General features: G+C 45.7%; 1 protein-coding gene across 1 annotated transcript in view; it reads left to right on the top strand.

Annotated features, from left to right (window-relative positions):
• The window catches only part of ADAM19 (ADAM metallopeptidase domain 19), an 86,755-nt gene that overhangs the window by 29,090 nt on the left and 42,010 nt on the right, over positions 1-15,655 (top strand). Inside the window, exons 4-5 of the mRNA XM_061151837.1 lie at positions 5,018-5,096; positions 10,460-10,536. Of these exons, the coding sequence (XP_061007820.1) occupies positions 5,018-5,096; positions 10,460-10,536 (156 nt within the window). The remainder of the gene's footprint in view (positions 1-5,017; positions 5,097-10,459; positions 10,537-15,655) is intronic.

Genomic DNA, 15,655 nt, shown 5'->3' with positions numbered 1-15,655 from the left:
GCTTATCTGTAGCAGCAGGGTAGGGGGATTGAACTCAGGAAGATGTTTTGCAAATTTGTTTTAGTCCTGTCACTTCTCTTTACCCAGAAGGAGTTTTAGAGAAACTTAGAGAAGCATTTGAAATTGTTCTGACAAGTCCATAGCCCTTAAGGGCTTCCCTGGTGGCTCAGTGGTAAAGAATCTGCCTGCCAAGCAGGCAATGTGAAAGTTTGATCCCTTGGTGGGGAAGATTCCCTGGAGAAGGCTACCCACTCCAGTATTCTTGCTGGGAGAATCCCATGGAGAGAATCCCATGGACAGAGGAGCCTGGCGGGCTGCAGTCCATAGGGTCGCAAAGAGTCTATACAACTTAGCGACTAAACAATAACACATAATCATTAAAGGGACAGTTCTGGATTTGAGGGCTGTGAGCCTTAGAAAAGGTGAGTCAGGGCTGTTGCAACTGCAGTGTGTTTGGGGTCTGGCCGAGTGTACAGTTTCCAGGCCACCACGGGCAATTCTGTTGTCCTTCTCTGGAGAGTGACCTTAAATTTTATGTCCAGTAGTTGGAGGACAGTTTATTTTCCTAGTTGGGTTTTAGAAGGTGCAAAGAGTCAGGAGATGGCTTGTGGACTTTGGGGCCAGGGCGGCCAGGGTTTCTCCCAAAGTGAGCACTGCAGTGAGCCTTGGGATGGTGTGTGATCTCTGCCTGCCGATGGGCTTGTGAGCCCCAAGGGCACGGGTGGGAGGCACTTCTTCAGAAACTGCTTTTCCATCAAAGCCAGAAAAAGGAGGGGGCTGGGTGGGAAATCTTGGACAGTCCTCTCTTCCTGGACGCACATCACTCACAACTCGTTTCCTGAAAAACCTAATACACTCCAGTGGTGAGAGACGGCTTCCTGCAGATCTGCTGAGCCAGCCCCTTGTCAGAGAGGAGATGAGAACAAGATGTGGTTGGAGAAGGGACGGCTGGGCTGAGCTGGGCTGCTCAGGGGCTCTGCGGCCCCGTCTCTGAGAGGATTGTCTTTGGTGCTTAGCGCAGTGCCAAGGCACCTCCTGGGCATGGGGACATACATGGACCTAGCTTGGGGGCACTGGGGAACATTTAAAGCAGGGTTTTATGAATCAGTACAATTGCACAGATGGTGGTGATGAAACATGACGCTTTCTTTTGCTTCTAGAAGGAAGGACAACCTTCCTGGCTAATATTACAACCTCATTTGGGGAAAGGGTTATTTAGAAAAAAAGCAATTGAAGTAGCGCTGAAGTCCTTACATGTCCATCCTCTTTATCTTGCCCTGTGCTTTGCTACCCTTTTTCTCTTCTCTGCGTATATTCTCACATCTAAGAGCCAGGAGCCTCCTTTTTGTGGCATCACATGTTCTCAAAGCTGCTGTCATCACCATGAAATTGTGCCTTGAACTACTGCTGACAATGGTTTCATTTTATGCTTCTGCCTTCTAATATGCTTTTTCCTTCCCTGGAGAAGGAAATGGCAACCCACTCCAGTACTCTTGCCTGGAGAATTCCATGGACAGAGGAGCCTGGCAGGCTACAGTTCATGGGGTTGCAAAGAGTCAGACATGACTGAGCAACTATCACTCAACTATCACTTCTAATAGAGACAGAGCAGACAACTTTTTAAAAAGTGGTCTGGTCTAACAGACTTGGCTTTGAAACCTGCCTCTGATGCTGTGCTGTGACAGCTTGGACAAGTTACAGGTCTTGAGGTCGCAGTGTCCTCATAGGTGTATTGTAAAGGTGAAATGACTTCACACTTAAATAAATACACATAAGCTATTTTGATGGCAACTTTTCGGGGTTTCTTTAGCTCAGAAAGATACAGGGTGCGATGGATGCAGAAAGGTGATACAGGTGGATATCTCTGAAGTTTGTCTGCCTTAAAAATATGTTGAGAACTTGTGGTCTAGGGTAGTGGTTCTGCATGAGAATCATTTGAAGAGTTATTACAACAGATGATTGGGCTGCAGTATCAGTTTCTGTGTTCTTTGGGCCATCTGGGATGAGGTCGGGCAATCTGCATTGTTTTTTGGTTGTTTTTTTTTTTTTTTTTAACAATCTGCATTTAAACTAGTTCCTAGGTGATGCGGATGCTGCTGATCCTGAAAAGGGCAGTTAGGTGGAAGAACTGTTTCATGTAGACTCAGAAGACAGAATGAGGCCGGTGGGTACAGATTACAGAGAAAGGGTTCAGTGTAACAACTTTCTCTAACTACTGTATGTGGTCAGGAATGGAGTGGGTGGTCTGGAGATGTCCAGTGCAGGATGGCCATTTGGCAGATCCCTACACAAGGTACAGGATTCATTCGTTTGTTCATTTATCCATTCATCCACTTTTTCACAGAATAAACCTGCCTGGTGCTAGGAGCTGAGGAGAAGCCTTGAACAAGGCAGCCGTGTGCTCCCTGCTCTCAAAGAACACATAGTCTAGCGAGTGTGGCTTAATGATTCTTGAGGTCTCTCTCAATGCTGAGGCTATGAGTGACAGAGGCAGAACCTCAGAACAAGAAGGTGTAGAAAGATGCTCACCCTTCTGAGGACGTGTGGCTGAGAACCGACAAGCATTTGGACTCCTCTGAGGTTGTCTGGATTGCTCTCTTTTTTGGATCATCCTGGTGTTACTAGATGAATATTCCACCCCACCCCCCAACTCCCAAGATGCAGAAGGGGCTGAGGATGTGTTTCCAGGAGTGCACTTACTGTGGAAACATTCAAGTCTGGCACCCGGGATCAACCATTAGATTCTGAACTCCTGACTGGCTGTCCATTATGCAGTCTGTGAAAGCAGACCACAGAAATGGGCTGCAGGAATGAGCTCATTGTTTTCTCGCCTCTTTCAAGTGATATACTGGGGAGTTAATGGCTGGGGGGAGTTGGAAGGAAATAGGTAAATTCCGCCAGTTTTTCTCGGTTCTTCCCATCACAATCCCCGTTGAAAGCAATTGTGATAATCACTAACGTTTCCTGAGCTCCACTCTGAGCCAGGCCTGATTTTAAGCTCTTTTCATGCATTATGTCATTTTACTCTGATGACAACTCTGTTGAGCAGAAAGGTTTTTGCAGAAGAGGAAACAGAGGTTCAGAGAGGTAAAGTAACTCCCTCCTGGCTATAGAGATAGAAAATGTCAGAGCAGGGGCTGAAGCTTAGTCTCAGGTTCCACACCGTGCCCTAAGCTCCTAGCTTGCTCAGTGACTACCTCCTTCATTCACTCATTCATTCATTCAGTAATTAGCTAACACATCCTTCCTTTGAGTAAATGTTAAGCCTCCATATATACTGGTGAGCAAACAGCTTGGCCTCTGTCTTCCTGGGGCTTAGAGTTTATCTCCTTCAGACAAATAAGTGACTCTTCCCTTAGATCCTTGGCTGGTTAGATGTTAAAGAGAACGAGGAAGAAAGAATCTGGCAATTTAGCTACTGACCCAAACTTGCCATGTGAATTGGAGTTTCTCTACACAAACTAGGTTTTCTGCTTTGCTTTGTTTTTACATCTCCCTATTGAGTTTCTTTTCTTGTTCAAGGCTGGATGTTGAAGGGCTTGATATCATGCAGGAGAAGATCCTTGTGGCATTTGCCTTCTGACTGTGCTCTGTGGGCGGAGGGGAATCTGAGAGTCTGGAGTCCCAGAACTTAGAGCTGGAAGTGACTCTGGAGTGACCCTAGAAACCCTCTTCCGTGACCCTGTCTTGTGGGAAATGTCACCTCTTACAAAACCAGGGTGGTCCCTGCGGATTCCTTTGGCTTTCTCTGCTGGCCTCAGCTTGTATTTTTTTCTTTTTTTAAAAGGCAGTTTCAAATTAGATTTTCCGTTTTCAAAATAAATACATGATAATTATTTTTTTTAATCAGCCAGCTTTTCAGAAATATACAGCTTACATTGTGAACATCTTCTGTAATCCCCTGAGATCACTACCACTACTGATAGGCGTGTCCTTCTCCAGCTATTGTCAATGCATGCCCTAGTGTATACTGCTATTACTTTTTCATTTAAAGGGATTTTAAAAGTACATACTTTCCTGAAATTTTTCTTTATCTGGCTCCATTTTAAACATCTTTCCATAGTAAAAGATATAGATCCACTTAATTCTTTTTTGTTAGACTCCAGTTTTTAATGATGCCTTCCATTAAAAACCATTTTGCTTCCTGACCTCGATTTTCTTTAGATTCATTCTGCTTTTAATGTGGCTAAAGTAGTTGAAGAATCCATTTGGCATTTTTATTTCTCTTTTAACTTTCAGAGAAATTCTCTAAAAGCCTTATTTGGGGTCACCTTGCCTTGGACGAGGGATTCTTAACCTCAACTTCTAGAGGTCTGTAACAGGAGAGAAACCAACATCGAGTTTTAGAAAGGAAAAAAAAGAAATATTGAAAAGGTAACACACAGAACCAGGTCTCAGGAAATCTGAACCATTAGGTCTCATAAAAGATGGGCAAAGGAAACTTCCAGAATCCTTGCAGCAGGAACAAAGGAGCAGATAAATAGCTCCCATCTGTTACGTTCTTGCAGCATTACTCCATTGGCTTGGCTTGCACAATGGGCCAAGGCTAGGTAGGATACCGTGATTGTCAGTCTTAACAAAACCTGCAACAGGGAGGAGGGATTACCTTAAAGAATGGTTGCTGTGCTGATACCAAAAGTTAGTGGATGTGCTGGAAAAATAGTCAATTAAGGTATACAGTAGGGTCCATAGACCCTGGGAAATTCTGTGAGTGTGTTTGCATATGATCTTCCCAGGACCCAGAACAAATTAAGATCTAATATCACTGCTTTGGTGGTCAGCAGCATCTGGTTGTGGCTGGATTAAGTGATGATCCCAGTGAACACAAAATTCATAACAACCTTCATTCTGTTTTTCTTTTTATTCCTTAAGCCCTTCCATAAGGCTGCCCTGTTCCTTTTGCATGGAGATCCCTGGGGGTGGTTCTACCAAGTTCAGTTAGAATCCCTGGCTACTGTTCCCAGGAGGGTAAAGTCTATCTTCTAAGGAGACAAATGTCTTTTTTTATTCTATTCAGGCACCTTTTTGCTCCAGCCTACACAGAAACTCGTTATACTCCAAGTGGCGATGCTCAAACCACCACCCTGAAATCCGAGGTAAGTTCAGATCAACACATATCTCCCAGGCAGCTTCCCTGTCCCAACCCCACCCCTAGGAAGCCAGGAGAGAAGCTCAGTGAAGACAATGTCTCCTCTGAAGGAACTGTTTTCCCTGACTGAGATCCAGGGAATGAGCAGGAAAAACAACATATGAATTTGTTGTTTCATGGATTTATAACGCTTTGCTGGCTAAAAATGTGAAATAAACCATATTTTAAGCTTGTTGCATCTGATTAAAATTGATACAAATCACTGAATTACCCACATCCTAACAAAAATCTAAGTAAAAGAAATGATTTGCTGTTGTTTCACCCAGTCAGGTGTTAGTTGCTTTTTCATATGAGTGGGTAAAGTTTTGTGGTCTGCTTTGTCAGTGTGAGTTTAGGATGTGAAGATTTTCTTATTTTGCTGCTGTTTTCATATTGGCTATTTTTCTCCCTCAAAATTGACTCTGACTGTTAGCACAGAAATTTAAGAAAAAAAAATTTTTTAATTCATTTATTTTTGGCTGTGTTGGGTCTTAGTAGCAGTGTTCGGGCTCTCTAGTTGTGGTGTGTGGGTTAGTTACTGCCCGTCATGCAGGATCTTAGGCTTCCCTGGTGGCCCAGCAGTAAAGATTCCACCTGCAATGCAGGAGACAAGGGTTTGATCGCTGGTCTGGAAAGATCCCCTGGAGGAGGAAATAGCAGCCCACACCAGTATTCTTGCCTGGGCATTCCCATGGACAGAGGAGCCTGGTGGGCTGCAGTCCATGGGCTTGCAAAAGAGTGGGCCATGACTTAGCAACTAAACAGTAACCACAGGTAGCATCTTAGGTCCCGAACCAGGGATCGAACCCACAGCCCCTGCAATGAAAGATAAACTCTTAACCTCTGGGCCACCAGGGAAGTCTCTTGCACAAAGATTTGTCATTTAAAAGCTGGTCTTTAAGTTTTAGTCTTTTAGTTTGCTTCATCATGCCATTTGATCACTGGTGGACATTTAAGCTCATGAATCACACACATTTCATGATTTGCTAGCTTTTCCTACAGGTGACCTGTTAGAATTTGTAGGATTAGAGTGGTGGTTCTCAATTAGGAGTGATTTTGGTTTAAGTCATTTCTTAAAACCTTTGTTGAATTTGTTGGTAACTAACATAATAAAGCAAGGAAAATATGCTTCATGATGATTTATACCAATTTTGATCAGGTGCAAAATAAACTAAAATATTCTATTTGTTTCTTTGACCATCTTAGCCAACAAAGGAGGGGAGGCTTGGCAATGTGTGGAGATAGTTTGGATTGTCATGACTGGGAGGTGGCTGCTACTGTCTGGTGGGTAGGGGCTGGGGTGTGCCAGTTATCCTCCAGTGCACAGGCATCCCTCCACAGCAGTTATCCTGTCTCAAATGTCAGTGGTGCCCAAGTTGAGAAATTCCAGATTTGAGTGATCCTTCTCAGACTCTATTCTTGCCTGGAGAGTCCCATCGATAGAGGAGCCTGGCAGGCTACAGTCTGTAAGGTCACAGAGAGTCAGACACAACTGAAGTGACTTAGCACTCTCAGACTCTATGCCAAAGAGCAGGGGTGAAGGAGAAGGGAAGATGGATGCAGGCAGGAGGAGCAGTGTCTTTTTCCTTTGGGGTCGGGCCTCATGGGCTTTCACGGGTGTAGACCTGGGAGGTGTGCTGTGTAGGCAGCACAGTGCCTCAGTGCCCCTCCAACAGCTTCCTGTGGAACCCGAGATTCCCACATGACCCCATCTTTAAAATAGCCCTGCCAGTCTTTAGAATAGCCTAGAAGACGATGACAGCCACTGTCAGTTGTTAACAGCACAGATGAGTTGATCAGATTGCCCTTGAGTGAGGAGAGGGACACAGGACAGTTATTTTTCGATGGGGTCTGTGAGGTCTGTAGTCAGTAGGTATTTGCGGGGCTATGTTGGATCTTTGGATGTGAGGATCAGTACTGCCTTCTTCACAGACCTTCCTGGATGGGGAGCAAGTGGCCAGTGCCTGCAGCAAAGTAGCCTATGTCCTTTCATCTCTGGGGGAGCTGGCCAGCTGTGGCTCCACACCTTTTTCACGGCCCCTGGTTGAAACTTCTTCCTCCCTTCAGACTTTGGTTCTCTGTCCCCAGCGAGGTGGGAGGGGATGGACAAGCCTCGGAAGCCCCTCACCATTATGACCTCACAAAGCACCCTCCTCTGGGTTGGGCTCCTGCACTTCTGTACCCAGAGCCGAAGAATGGGTCTCAGTGCATGAGTCTGCCATGAGCTCATGCTTCCTGCTATGAAAGCCCCCTCAGGGTGGCCCCCTCAGGCCGAGAAACTGAGAAGGAATGCAATGACTTCATGGCTGTTGTGTTCATGTACTTGTTCTTTGTGCTCTCAGGATTGGGCAGAGATCTTGTGAGGGCCTTTGAGAAACAGAGGGCAGTGAGAGAACTTCCCCTCCCTCCCAGACAGCCCCTCCTTCCCAAAGCTATTGTTGACCAGGGTGCATCCCAGCTAAAGTAGGGGTGACTCTGTTTTCTTCTTCAGTACATCCCCTCCTCCTGGGCTCTTGCAAAGCCCCCACCCAGCCCCAGGGACTTGAAGTCAGCATTCTTATTTGGGAGCTGAAGACTCAAAGAGAAATGGGAATGGAATAAACCACTTAGCTTCAGTTGACCCAAGTGTTATGGACCACACTCTCCCACAAAACTTGGCTGGGGGTAGTGGGAGTTCTGGGAACCTGATCCTGCTCATTGCCAGGCCCGTGGGTTCCAGCCCTGATCTAGGTCAGGTCACTGGGGGAATGGTCTGTGAGTGTGTTCCAGTAGAACAAGTTGCAGAGTTTGGGGTCTGAAGCCAGGGTTTTAGTCTTGGCTTTAACCAGCCGTGTGACCTGAAAAACCCTTTCAGCCATATTAACGTTGAGTTTCCTCATCTGAAAATTGGATATGCTAAGATATGACTCTCAGGGATATGGAAGGGTAAGATGAATCACTGATTTTTATGGGAATTTATAAACATCTCTTCCAACACTACATTTTACAGATGAGGAAATTGAGAGGAGATGGGAAAAAGGAGCATGCCTTTTTGCTTGCTCTCAGTGAGCAGCAAGGCTTAGACTAACACCTCAGTCTGGGTCAGTGTTGGAAGATAATAGAGCTTTTTCTTCTTTTTTTTTTAATATTTATTTGACTGTGCTGGGTCTTAGTTGCAACATGGAAACTCTTAGCTGCAGCATGTGGGATCTAGTTCCCTGACCAGATATTGAACCCCAGCACCCCTGCCTTGGGAGTATGGAGTCTTAGCCACTGGATCTCCAGGGAAGTCCCAATAATAGAGCTTTGACAAATTAAGCCCATGTACTTTGCTGGGTCTGCTTTTGCTAAGATAGGCCGACTGTGGAGCCTGAAGTCAGACTGCTGGGGTTTGCATCTCCACTTTGCACTGTGGCCCTGTGAATGACTTGAAACCTCTCCAACTTTATGAGAATGAGAATAAGAGTGTCTACCTCATAAGACTATGATCAGAATTAAAGGGGAAAAAAAAAAAATCTCTGTAAGTTGTTTATCCAGGAGCAGGAGCTGGGTAGATGTTAGCTCTTGTTGTTAATAACAGTAAATGGCAGGTGTTGTTATGTCATGTGGTGATGTGTGTGAAGACCCTTTATATATTTAAAGCTTGTTACACTGCAGTCACGCCTAGAGCTGGTTGGTACTGGAACCGGAGAATGTAGACAAATGGCTTACTTAACTGTCTCCTGGTTCACATGCCTGCCTGCTGGGGACCAGGGAACAACCGCAGTCAAGTGTGGTCCTGGTGATGGCTCACTCAGACTGTTAAGTGGGCGAATGCCAGACATTCCCGATTGGCCCTGCTCACAGGACGTTGGTGGGGAAAGATAAGGCTTCCGTGTCTGCAACTGCATAGTTTACATCCTTTTTAAGACCTTAGAACCAGACTGTGCTCTGGGGATTTTACCTTTTTTCTCTTTGCTCCAACTTATCTCTTTTGACCTATTTGGGACGAAGTTTATAGGAATGTGTCCCTTGTTATCACCCATAGGTCTGCTGAGGATAGCCCTGGTTTGTGTCTGTCTGTCTGGTTTAGCGCTTTATCACTCTCAGCAGAGTCCTGCTTTGCCTCATAAATACTCTGGCTACCCTACTTATCAAACACTCTGCTGACACCTCAAACTTTATTTCAAGCCATTCTTTATGATTTATATCTTGGTATGACTTTTAAACTACAACTGGCTCTCACAAGATGCTAAGTCCTATGAAGTTTGGACTCTTCTCACTGTGCTGTCTTAGGGCCTCGCTCCAGGCCTGGCACATCGCAGTGTGTAGCCAGGAGGAATCCAGCTGGGTTGGGAAGCCCAGATGGCCGTGACATATGCCCTGGTGGGAGCACAGCAGCAGGCCTGCAAGTGCCCATGGACACAGGTGCAAAATCAGGTTGGGTCCAGGTGCGCGGGGGATTCAAGGGAGGCAAGGAAGATGGGTGATAGATCAGTTTCCTGGGGCCGCTGCAGCGAAGTACTGTAAACTTGGAGGTTTAAGACAATTAGAAATGTGTTCGTTCACATCTCTGAAGGCTAGAAGTTCAAAACCAAGGCCATACTCTCACTGTAGTCTCTAGGGAAGGATCCTTCGTAGCCTCTTGCAGCTTCTAGTGGCTCCTGGCCATCCTTGGTACCCCCTTGGCTTCTAGTTTCATCACTCTAATCTCTGCCTCTACCTTCAAATGGCCTTCTTCTTGGTGTGTGTGTATCAGTGTCCTTTTCTCTTTTTATAAGGATACTAGTCCAGTATTGCCTCATCTTGATTTAGTTATATCTGCAAAGATTCTGTTCCAAGTAGCATCACATTCTGAGGTTTTGAGTAGACATGAATTTTTTTTTGTCCGTACCACATGGCCTGTGGGATCTTAGTTCCCTGACAGGGATCAAACCTGTACCCCCCACACTGGAAATGCAGAGTGGGTAGACGTGAATTTTGGTGGGGACACAGTTCAGCTCTCATGGGGGCTGGTCACAGAGGTGACTCCAGTGGTGAGGCAAGCTTTTCAGAAGCCAGTGTTTCCTGTGACCAGCTTCATGTTTTAGAAAGAGATCTGAAATCCTGGCTTCTCCAACCAGCAGAGAGACCTTCAGCAAATCCCTTTGCTCCTCTGAGCCTCGGCTTCTTCATTGGTTCAGTGGGGATGATAGCATCTGCCCTGTCCCTCCTCCCAGGAATATCATGAGGATCAAATAAAACAGTGGCTGGGAAAGCTCTTTGCAGATCTAAGGTTACGGTAGATGTACGATCGTCCCTGACTGTCTCGGGATGCCGGCATGGCTGACTTGTCAGTGTCCTGTGGTCTGACCGCCACTCTCTCCTTGCTAGGATCACTGCTTTTACCACGGGACAGTGAGGAAGGCGGAGCAGTCCAGTGTCACGCTCAGCACCTGCCAGGGAATGAGGTAAGAGGCCCCAAGAATGGAATGTTAGGACAAGTAGGGCTGGCCTTGGGCAGGGCCTTTGAGAAGCTGTCCATAGAGAATGTGTGCAAGCCAGCTCTGAGAAAGGCTGAGCTCGGGAGGGATAACGGAAATGATAATCCTTCATGATGATGATAAAAATAACCCACAAATTCACTGGGATTGAGATACTCTTTCCTGGGGAACTTGAGGTTTTATTATTATTTGGGTATGTGGAAGCCAACAGAGTATTAGACAACTGCCATTAGAAAGATGGTTATACTCCAGATCCCAAGAGGACCGGTCATGCCATGCTTGGTGGGGGGCACAAGGGTCACTCAGGAGGCAGAGGGGGAGAGGGAATATGGGCAAGTCTTTATTATGGTTTCTGTGGGAGAGAACAGGCAAGGTGGGGTAAGTGGGCTTAAGATTGGTTAATTTGAATAGTTTCAGTGGGATCTGAGGCATGGGGCTGTCCCTAGGTGCCTGGTACCTGGCCCTGGGGTGAACAGGCAAGAGGGTGGTGGCCCAGAGAATGAGAGCCCCATTGGAACAGCATGCTGTGCTCACTGGTGAGTTCTGTCTCAGGGAACTGGCTAACCCTGGGGGCAGGGGCAAGGTCCCAGATGTCAAAGCACCAAAATACCGGACATAAAGGATATGGTTCGTACACTTGAAATTGATGAGTTGGAGCATTTATTCCCACTTCTCCTTTGTTCTTCTCCAGTAGAAATGCTTATAAGCAGTAAAAAGGGAAATGGGCAGCTAGTGAAAAGAGCAGGAAGAGAAGGGAGGAACAAGGATAATCTTCAGGACAGGAAATGTGAAAAGTTCCATCTAGAGGCATGTTGGAAAGAGAGTGACTTAATTCTCTGAGCCAGACAACATGGCTTTGAGCCAATAGCAGTTGACCAGCTGTGTCACTTGTAAAATGTGGGTAAGGGAACTAGACCTCTGTTATATTGTGAGGATTGCACATTGAGATAGCACAAGAGCATAGATTGTGCTAATAGATAGCTAACTGGCCCGTACATATGGGCACTTGGTCACCTCCTAGACCCATGCTTCTTAGGTGAGGCCCAAAGAGGTGCGTCATCAACATCACCTAGGAGCTTGTTCAAATGCAGTATCTCAAGTCCCACCCAGAGCTACTGGATCATAACCTGCACTTTACCAGGATCCCCAGATGACTCGTGTGCAAGTTATAGTTTATACCTGAGTATGTGTGTCCCTTGAGAAGATGAATTCTGTCTCAATATCTGTTTCTGTCTTCCAGCCTACCCTGGTGCTTTGCATATAGTAGGATTTATACATGTCTATTGAAGTAATAAATATCATTTATTTATACTCTTCCCACCTTCCCCTCCTTTTGGAAAAGGGATGATGATTTGAAAAACCTAATTGTCTGTACTCATTGCCTCAGTTTTAATTGCCTATACTATGTAGTACCTGTACCCAGTGTGTCGGTAAACTAGCTCTGTGAAAACAGAAACAGAAGAAAAGCCCTTATTTTTAGCATTTGCTAATATAGTGATAAAAATATTCCCACCATGACCAATTCAAAGCTGTCAATGTGATGTTACTAAAGGCATCATTGGAAAGATACACACATGTTGGCTCTCATGAGCCAGAAGGAGATGTTCCTACGTGTACCCTTCCTCTCTCTTGATTGATTCAGTCAATAATCATTTCTTTTTTTAAATTAATTTTTATTGGAGTATAGTTGATTTATAGTGTTTTGGTTTAGCTTCTGCTGTACAGTAAAGTAAATCAGTTTTACATGTCCACATATCCACTCTTTTTTACTTTCTTTTCCAATATAGGCTACTAGGGAGTATTGAGTAGAGTTCCCTGTACAGTAGGTAGTTATTAGTCATCTGTTTTATATATAGTAGTACATATACATCAATCCCAGTCTCTCAATTTATCCCTTCCCCCACTTGTTTTCTGCATCTGTGACTCTGTTTCTGTTTTGTAAATTAGTTCATTTGTACAATTTTTTCTTTAGATTCCACATATAAGTGATATCATAATGTTTATCTTTGACTTACTTCACTCAGTATGGCAGTCTCTAGGTTCATCCTTGTTGCTGCAAATAGCATTATTTTGTTCTTTTTTATGGCTGAGTAGTGTTCCCTTGTATATATGTACCATACCTTTTTTTATCCATTCATCCGTTGATGGACACTAATGATTGCTCCTTTCATTCGGCAACTTAATATTGGGTGTCTGCTCTCTGCCCATGCCCTACACAGGTGGAGGGAAGACAGGCATATAAAAGTAATTTCCTGGGCCCTCAGTCTCTTGTCTGTAAAGTGGGGATGGATGATAGGCATGGTGGACAATGCTAAGTGCTGTGTTAACTCTACAGCTTGTAGACAGGATTACTGTTATCTTACCACAGTGAAGCCATTCTGAGACTCACCCAGGCTCACATGCCAATGTGAGGCCCATCATGCTGCTGATCCCATGTGTGTGTTTATAAATTGAGCCATGTCTCCTCTGTAAGGCTTCAGGCTGAGTCGGCCGGAGGGAATTAGGCAGGAAACAAGCTTTGTCTGGGAGGCCATAACAGTGGCCCCAAATCCCCTGCTCAAGTGACCTGATTGAGCCCAGCCAACTCCCAGTGGTGTTTACAGGCCCAGCCACCGCCACCTGCAGCCTGCAAGTAAACAACGTCTGTCCCAAGGAGGATGGAAGGGAACATGCAGATGCAACTCACTTCTCTCTGCTTCTTCCTCTGTCCTCTTGGTCTGCAGCAGTGGGAACTTGGCCCAGCCTCTTATAAATCATTCCCACAGCCATGCTGACAGGGGAAAACCGAGTGAGCCATCCATGTGTTTCTGTTTGGCATGCTTACCTCTGGTGGGGTCCACCCGCCTTATTTTCCCAGCCTTCTCGCTACGCACCTTAAGAAACCAAGGGTGTCTGTGGGCCTGACTGATTTAAGAGCTGGAAACGCAAGCCAGATGGCTCAATTCGGACTCTGGACAAGGAGCAGCTGCAGCAGCAGCAGGCTTCAAACCCATGAAGCCCTCACGTTGTCCCCCCACCAAGGCTCATAAAGTGATGCTGCAATGGAAAATCTCCATAGCAATTGTGCTTCTCTCCTGGAAACAAGCACTTTGTGATTTGGAGAAAGTAGGTAGGATTTATACCAAGTAGGATCCTCAGGGTGATGATCCAAATCCAGAGGAATTCAGCTAAGTTTCTAGGCTGTTGCTGGGTCCCCTCTTCTCCCCCAGGCAGTACTTTAGGCTAATTTAACTGAAGAAGTAATACAGGATCATAGTAAAAACAAATTCAAATAATACAAGAATGTACAGTGGAAAAGGTCTCTTCCTGTTTCCTGAATCCCTCTCCCTAGAGGTAGTCATTGTTAACCACTTTCTTGTGTTTCCTTTTAGAAATACTCCTTCCAAAAAGGAACATGGATATGTGATATAATGCTTTGTGATCTTGTTTAGGCCAGTGACCCCTTTGAGATTTGAGTGGCAGCTGTGGATACTTACAAACTATACAAGGGAAAGATGTGGCACACCATTTCTTAGGGATGTTTAGTATCCACTGGAGAAGGGCACGGCAACCCACTCCAGTATTCTTGCCTGGAGAATTCTGTGGACAGAGGAGCCTGGCGGGCTCCAATCCATGGAATTGGAAAGAGTCGGACATGATTTAGCGATTGATAACAGCATAGTGTCCACAGTCCCCAAGCCTGTCTTCTATGAAGGACTCATCTTCTCAATGTCCTGCACAGCATCTTGTGTGCACACATGCTTTGCAGATTCACACAAAGTAGAAAAGTTAGGAGCAGTGATTATCTGTGAGGAAATCTAGGCATTACTGGGCTGAGAGGTCCTTGACTGAACCTGTGAGTTTTGGTAGACACTGTGTGTACATGTGTGTGCCCCCATGTGTGTGTCCCCAGCTTACCCAGCTCACTGCCTGTGTTTCAGCAGGAGAGGTATTGATTGCAGTAAAAACATTTTTTTAACCTGAATGATCGGTCTATTTGTAAAGAAAATACTCCTTAAAAGTGATCATTATATAGCTAATGGGTGTGTTAAACAGTCAGTTAATACAAAGAGCATAAAACTAAAGAAGTGAAAATTCTTTACCCTGTCCTGCCCTTTCAGTCAGCCTCATTTCCCATCTGTAATCACTGTTGGAGGGGTATACATAATTGAAATATGCAATCGTGTATATATATATGATTTCTTCAATCCAGATGAGATTACCCTGTACATACCATTCTGTCAGTTTTTTTACCCCCCTCAATTTAACATTATGTCTTAGACACACATAGGTCAAACTCATTCTTTTAATAGTTGCATAGCATCTTACGTACTAATGTCTGGCAGGTTTACTTACATGTAGTTTTTCAGAGACACACAGTAAATCATCTATAGTCCTCTGTTTGATGCATCGCTCAGATTATAGCAGATGTGTCCTCAGTGCTCTGGGGCCCACACTCGGTGTGCTTATGCCTTACCCCAGCTCCCCGGACTCAGACTCTGGGGGAGAGAGTACGAAGCTGAGAGTGAGCACAGGAGGATATGTGCGAACATGTGTGTGATGGCTGGGAAGGAGCTCACAGTTCAGAGTCGAGAGATCTGAGTTTCAGATCTCGCCTCACACCTCTCAGCTGTGTGATCTGTTGAGTGTTCCTCTCCCTGGTTGATTTCATTTCCTTCCGACTTCACATCGGCCAGGCTGTTGCCTCCCATGAGCCTCACTCAGCCCTCTAGATGGTGCCCAGGGTGCAGGAGCGGGTCCTGGGTGGGGGGCTGAGGGTGGCGTCAGGGCCCCGCCCATAAGTAATGAGGCCGGGACGACAGGAGGCCTGGGATGTGCCCCTAGCTCCTCACTCAGTGACCTTGGTCAAGTTCCTGTGTCTCTGGGCTTTTGTTCCTCTTGTCTGAGAAAGGAGGGTAGACCAGACCATGGAAAGGATCCTTCAGTGTCGGAAGTTCTGCGCCACGGGGAGAGGAGGCAGAGTTTTGGGAGGCGGGTTGCCCGGGACAGAAGAAGCCAGGCTGTGCCTGGCTGCCCCTTTGCCTGCCTGGCCTTCCTTCTGCAGAACAAATGAGGCAGGCCACCTGTGTGTCAGGCACCGAGTAAA

This window comes from Dama dama, chromosome 9 (genome assembly GCF_033118175.1).
Source record: "Dama dama isolate Ldn47 chromosome 9, ASM3311817v1, whole genome shotgun sequence".
Lineage (NCBI taxonomy): Eukaryota > Metazoa > Chordata > Mammalia > Artiodactyla > Cervidae > Dama > Dama dama.
Note: the sequence above shows the minus strand (reverse complement) of the source record. Positions and strands in the feature narration are given on the sequence as shown.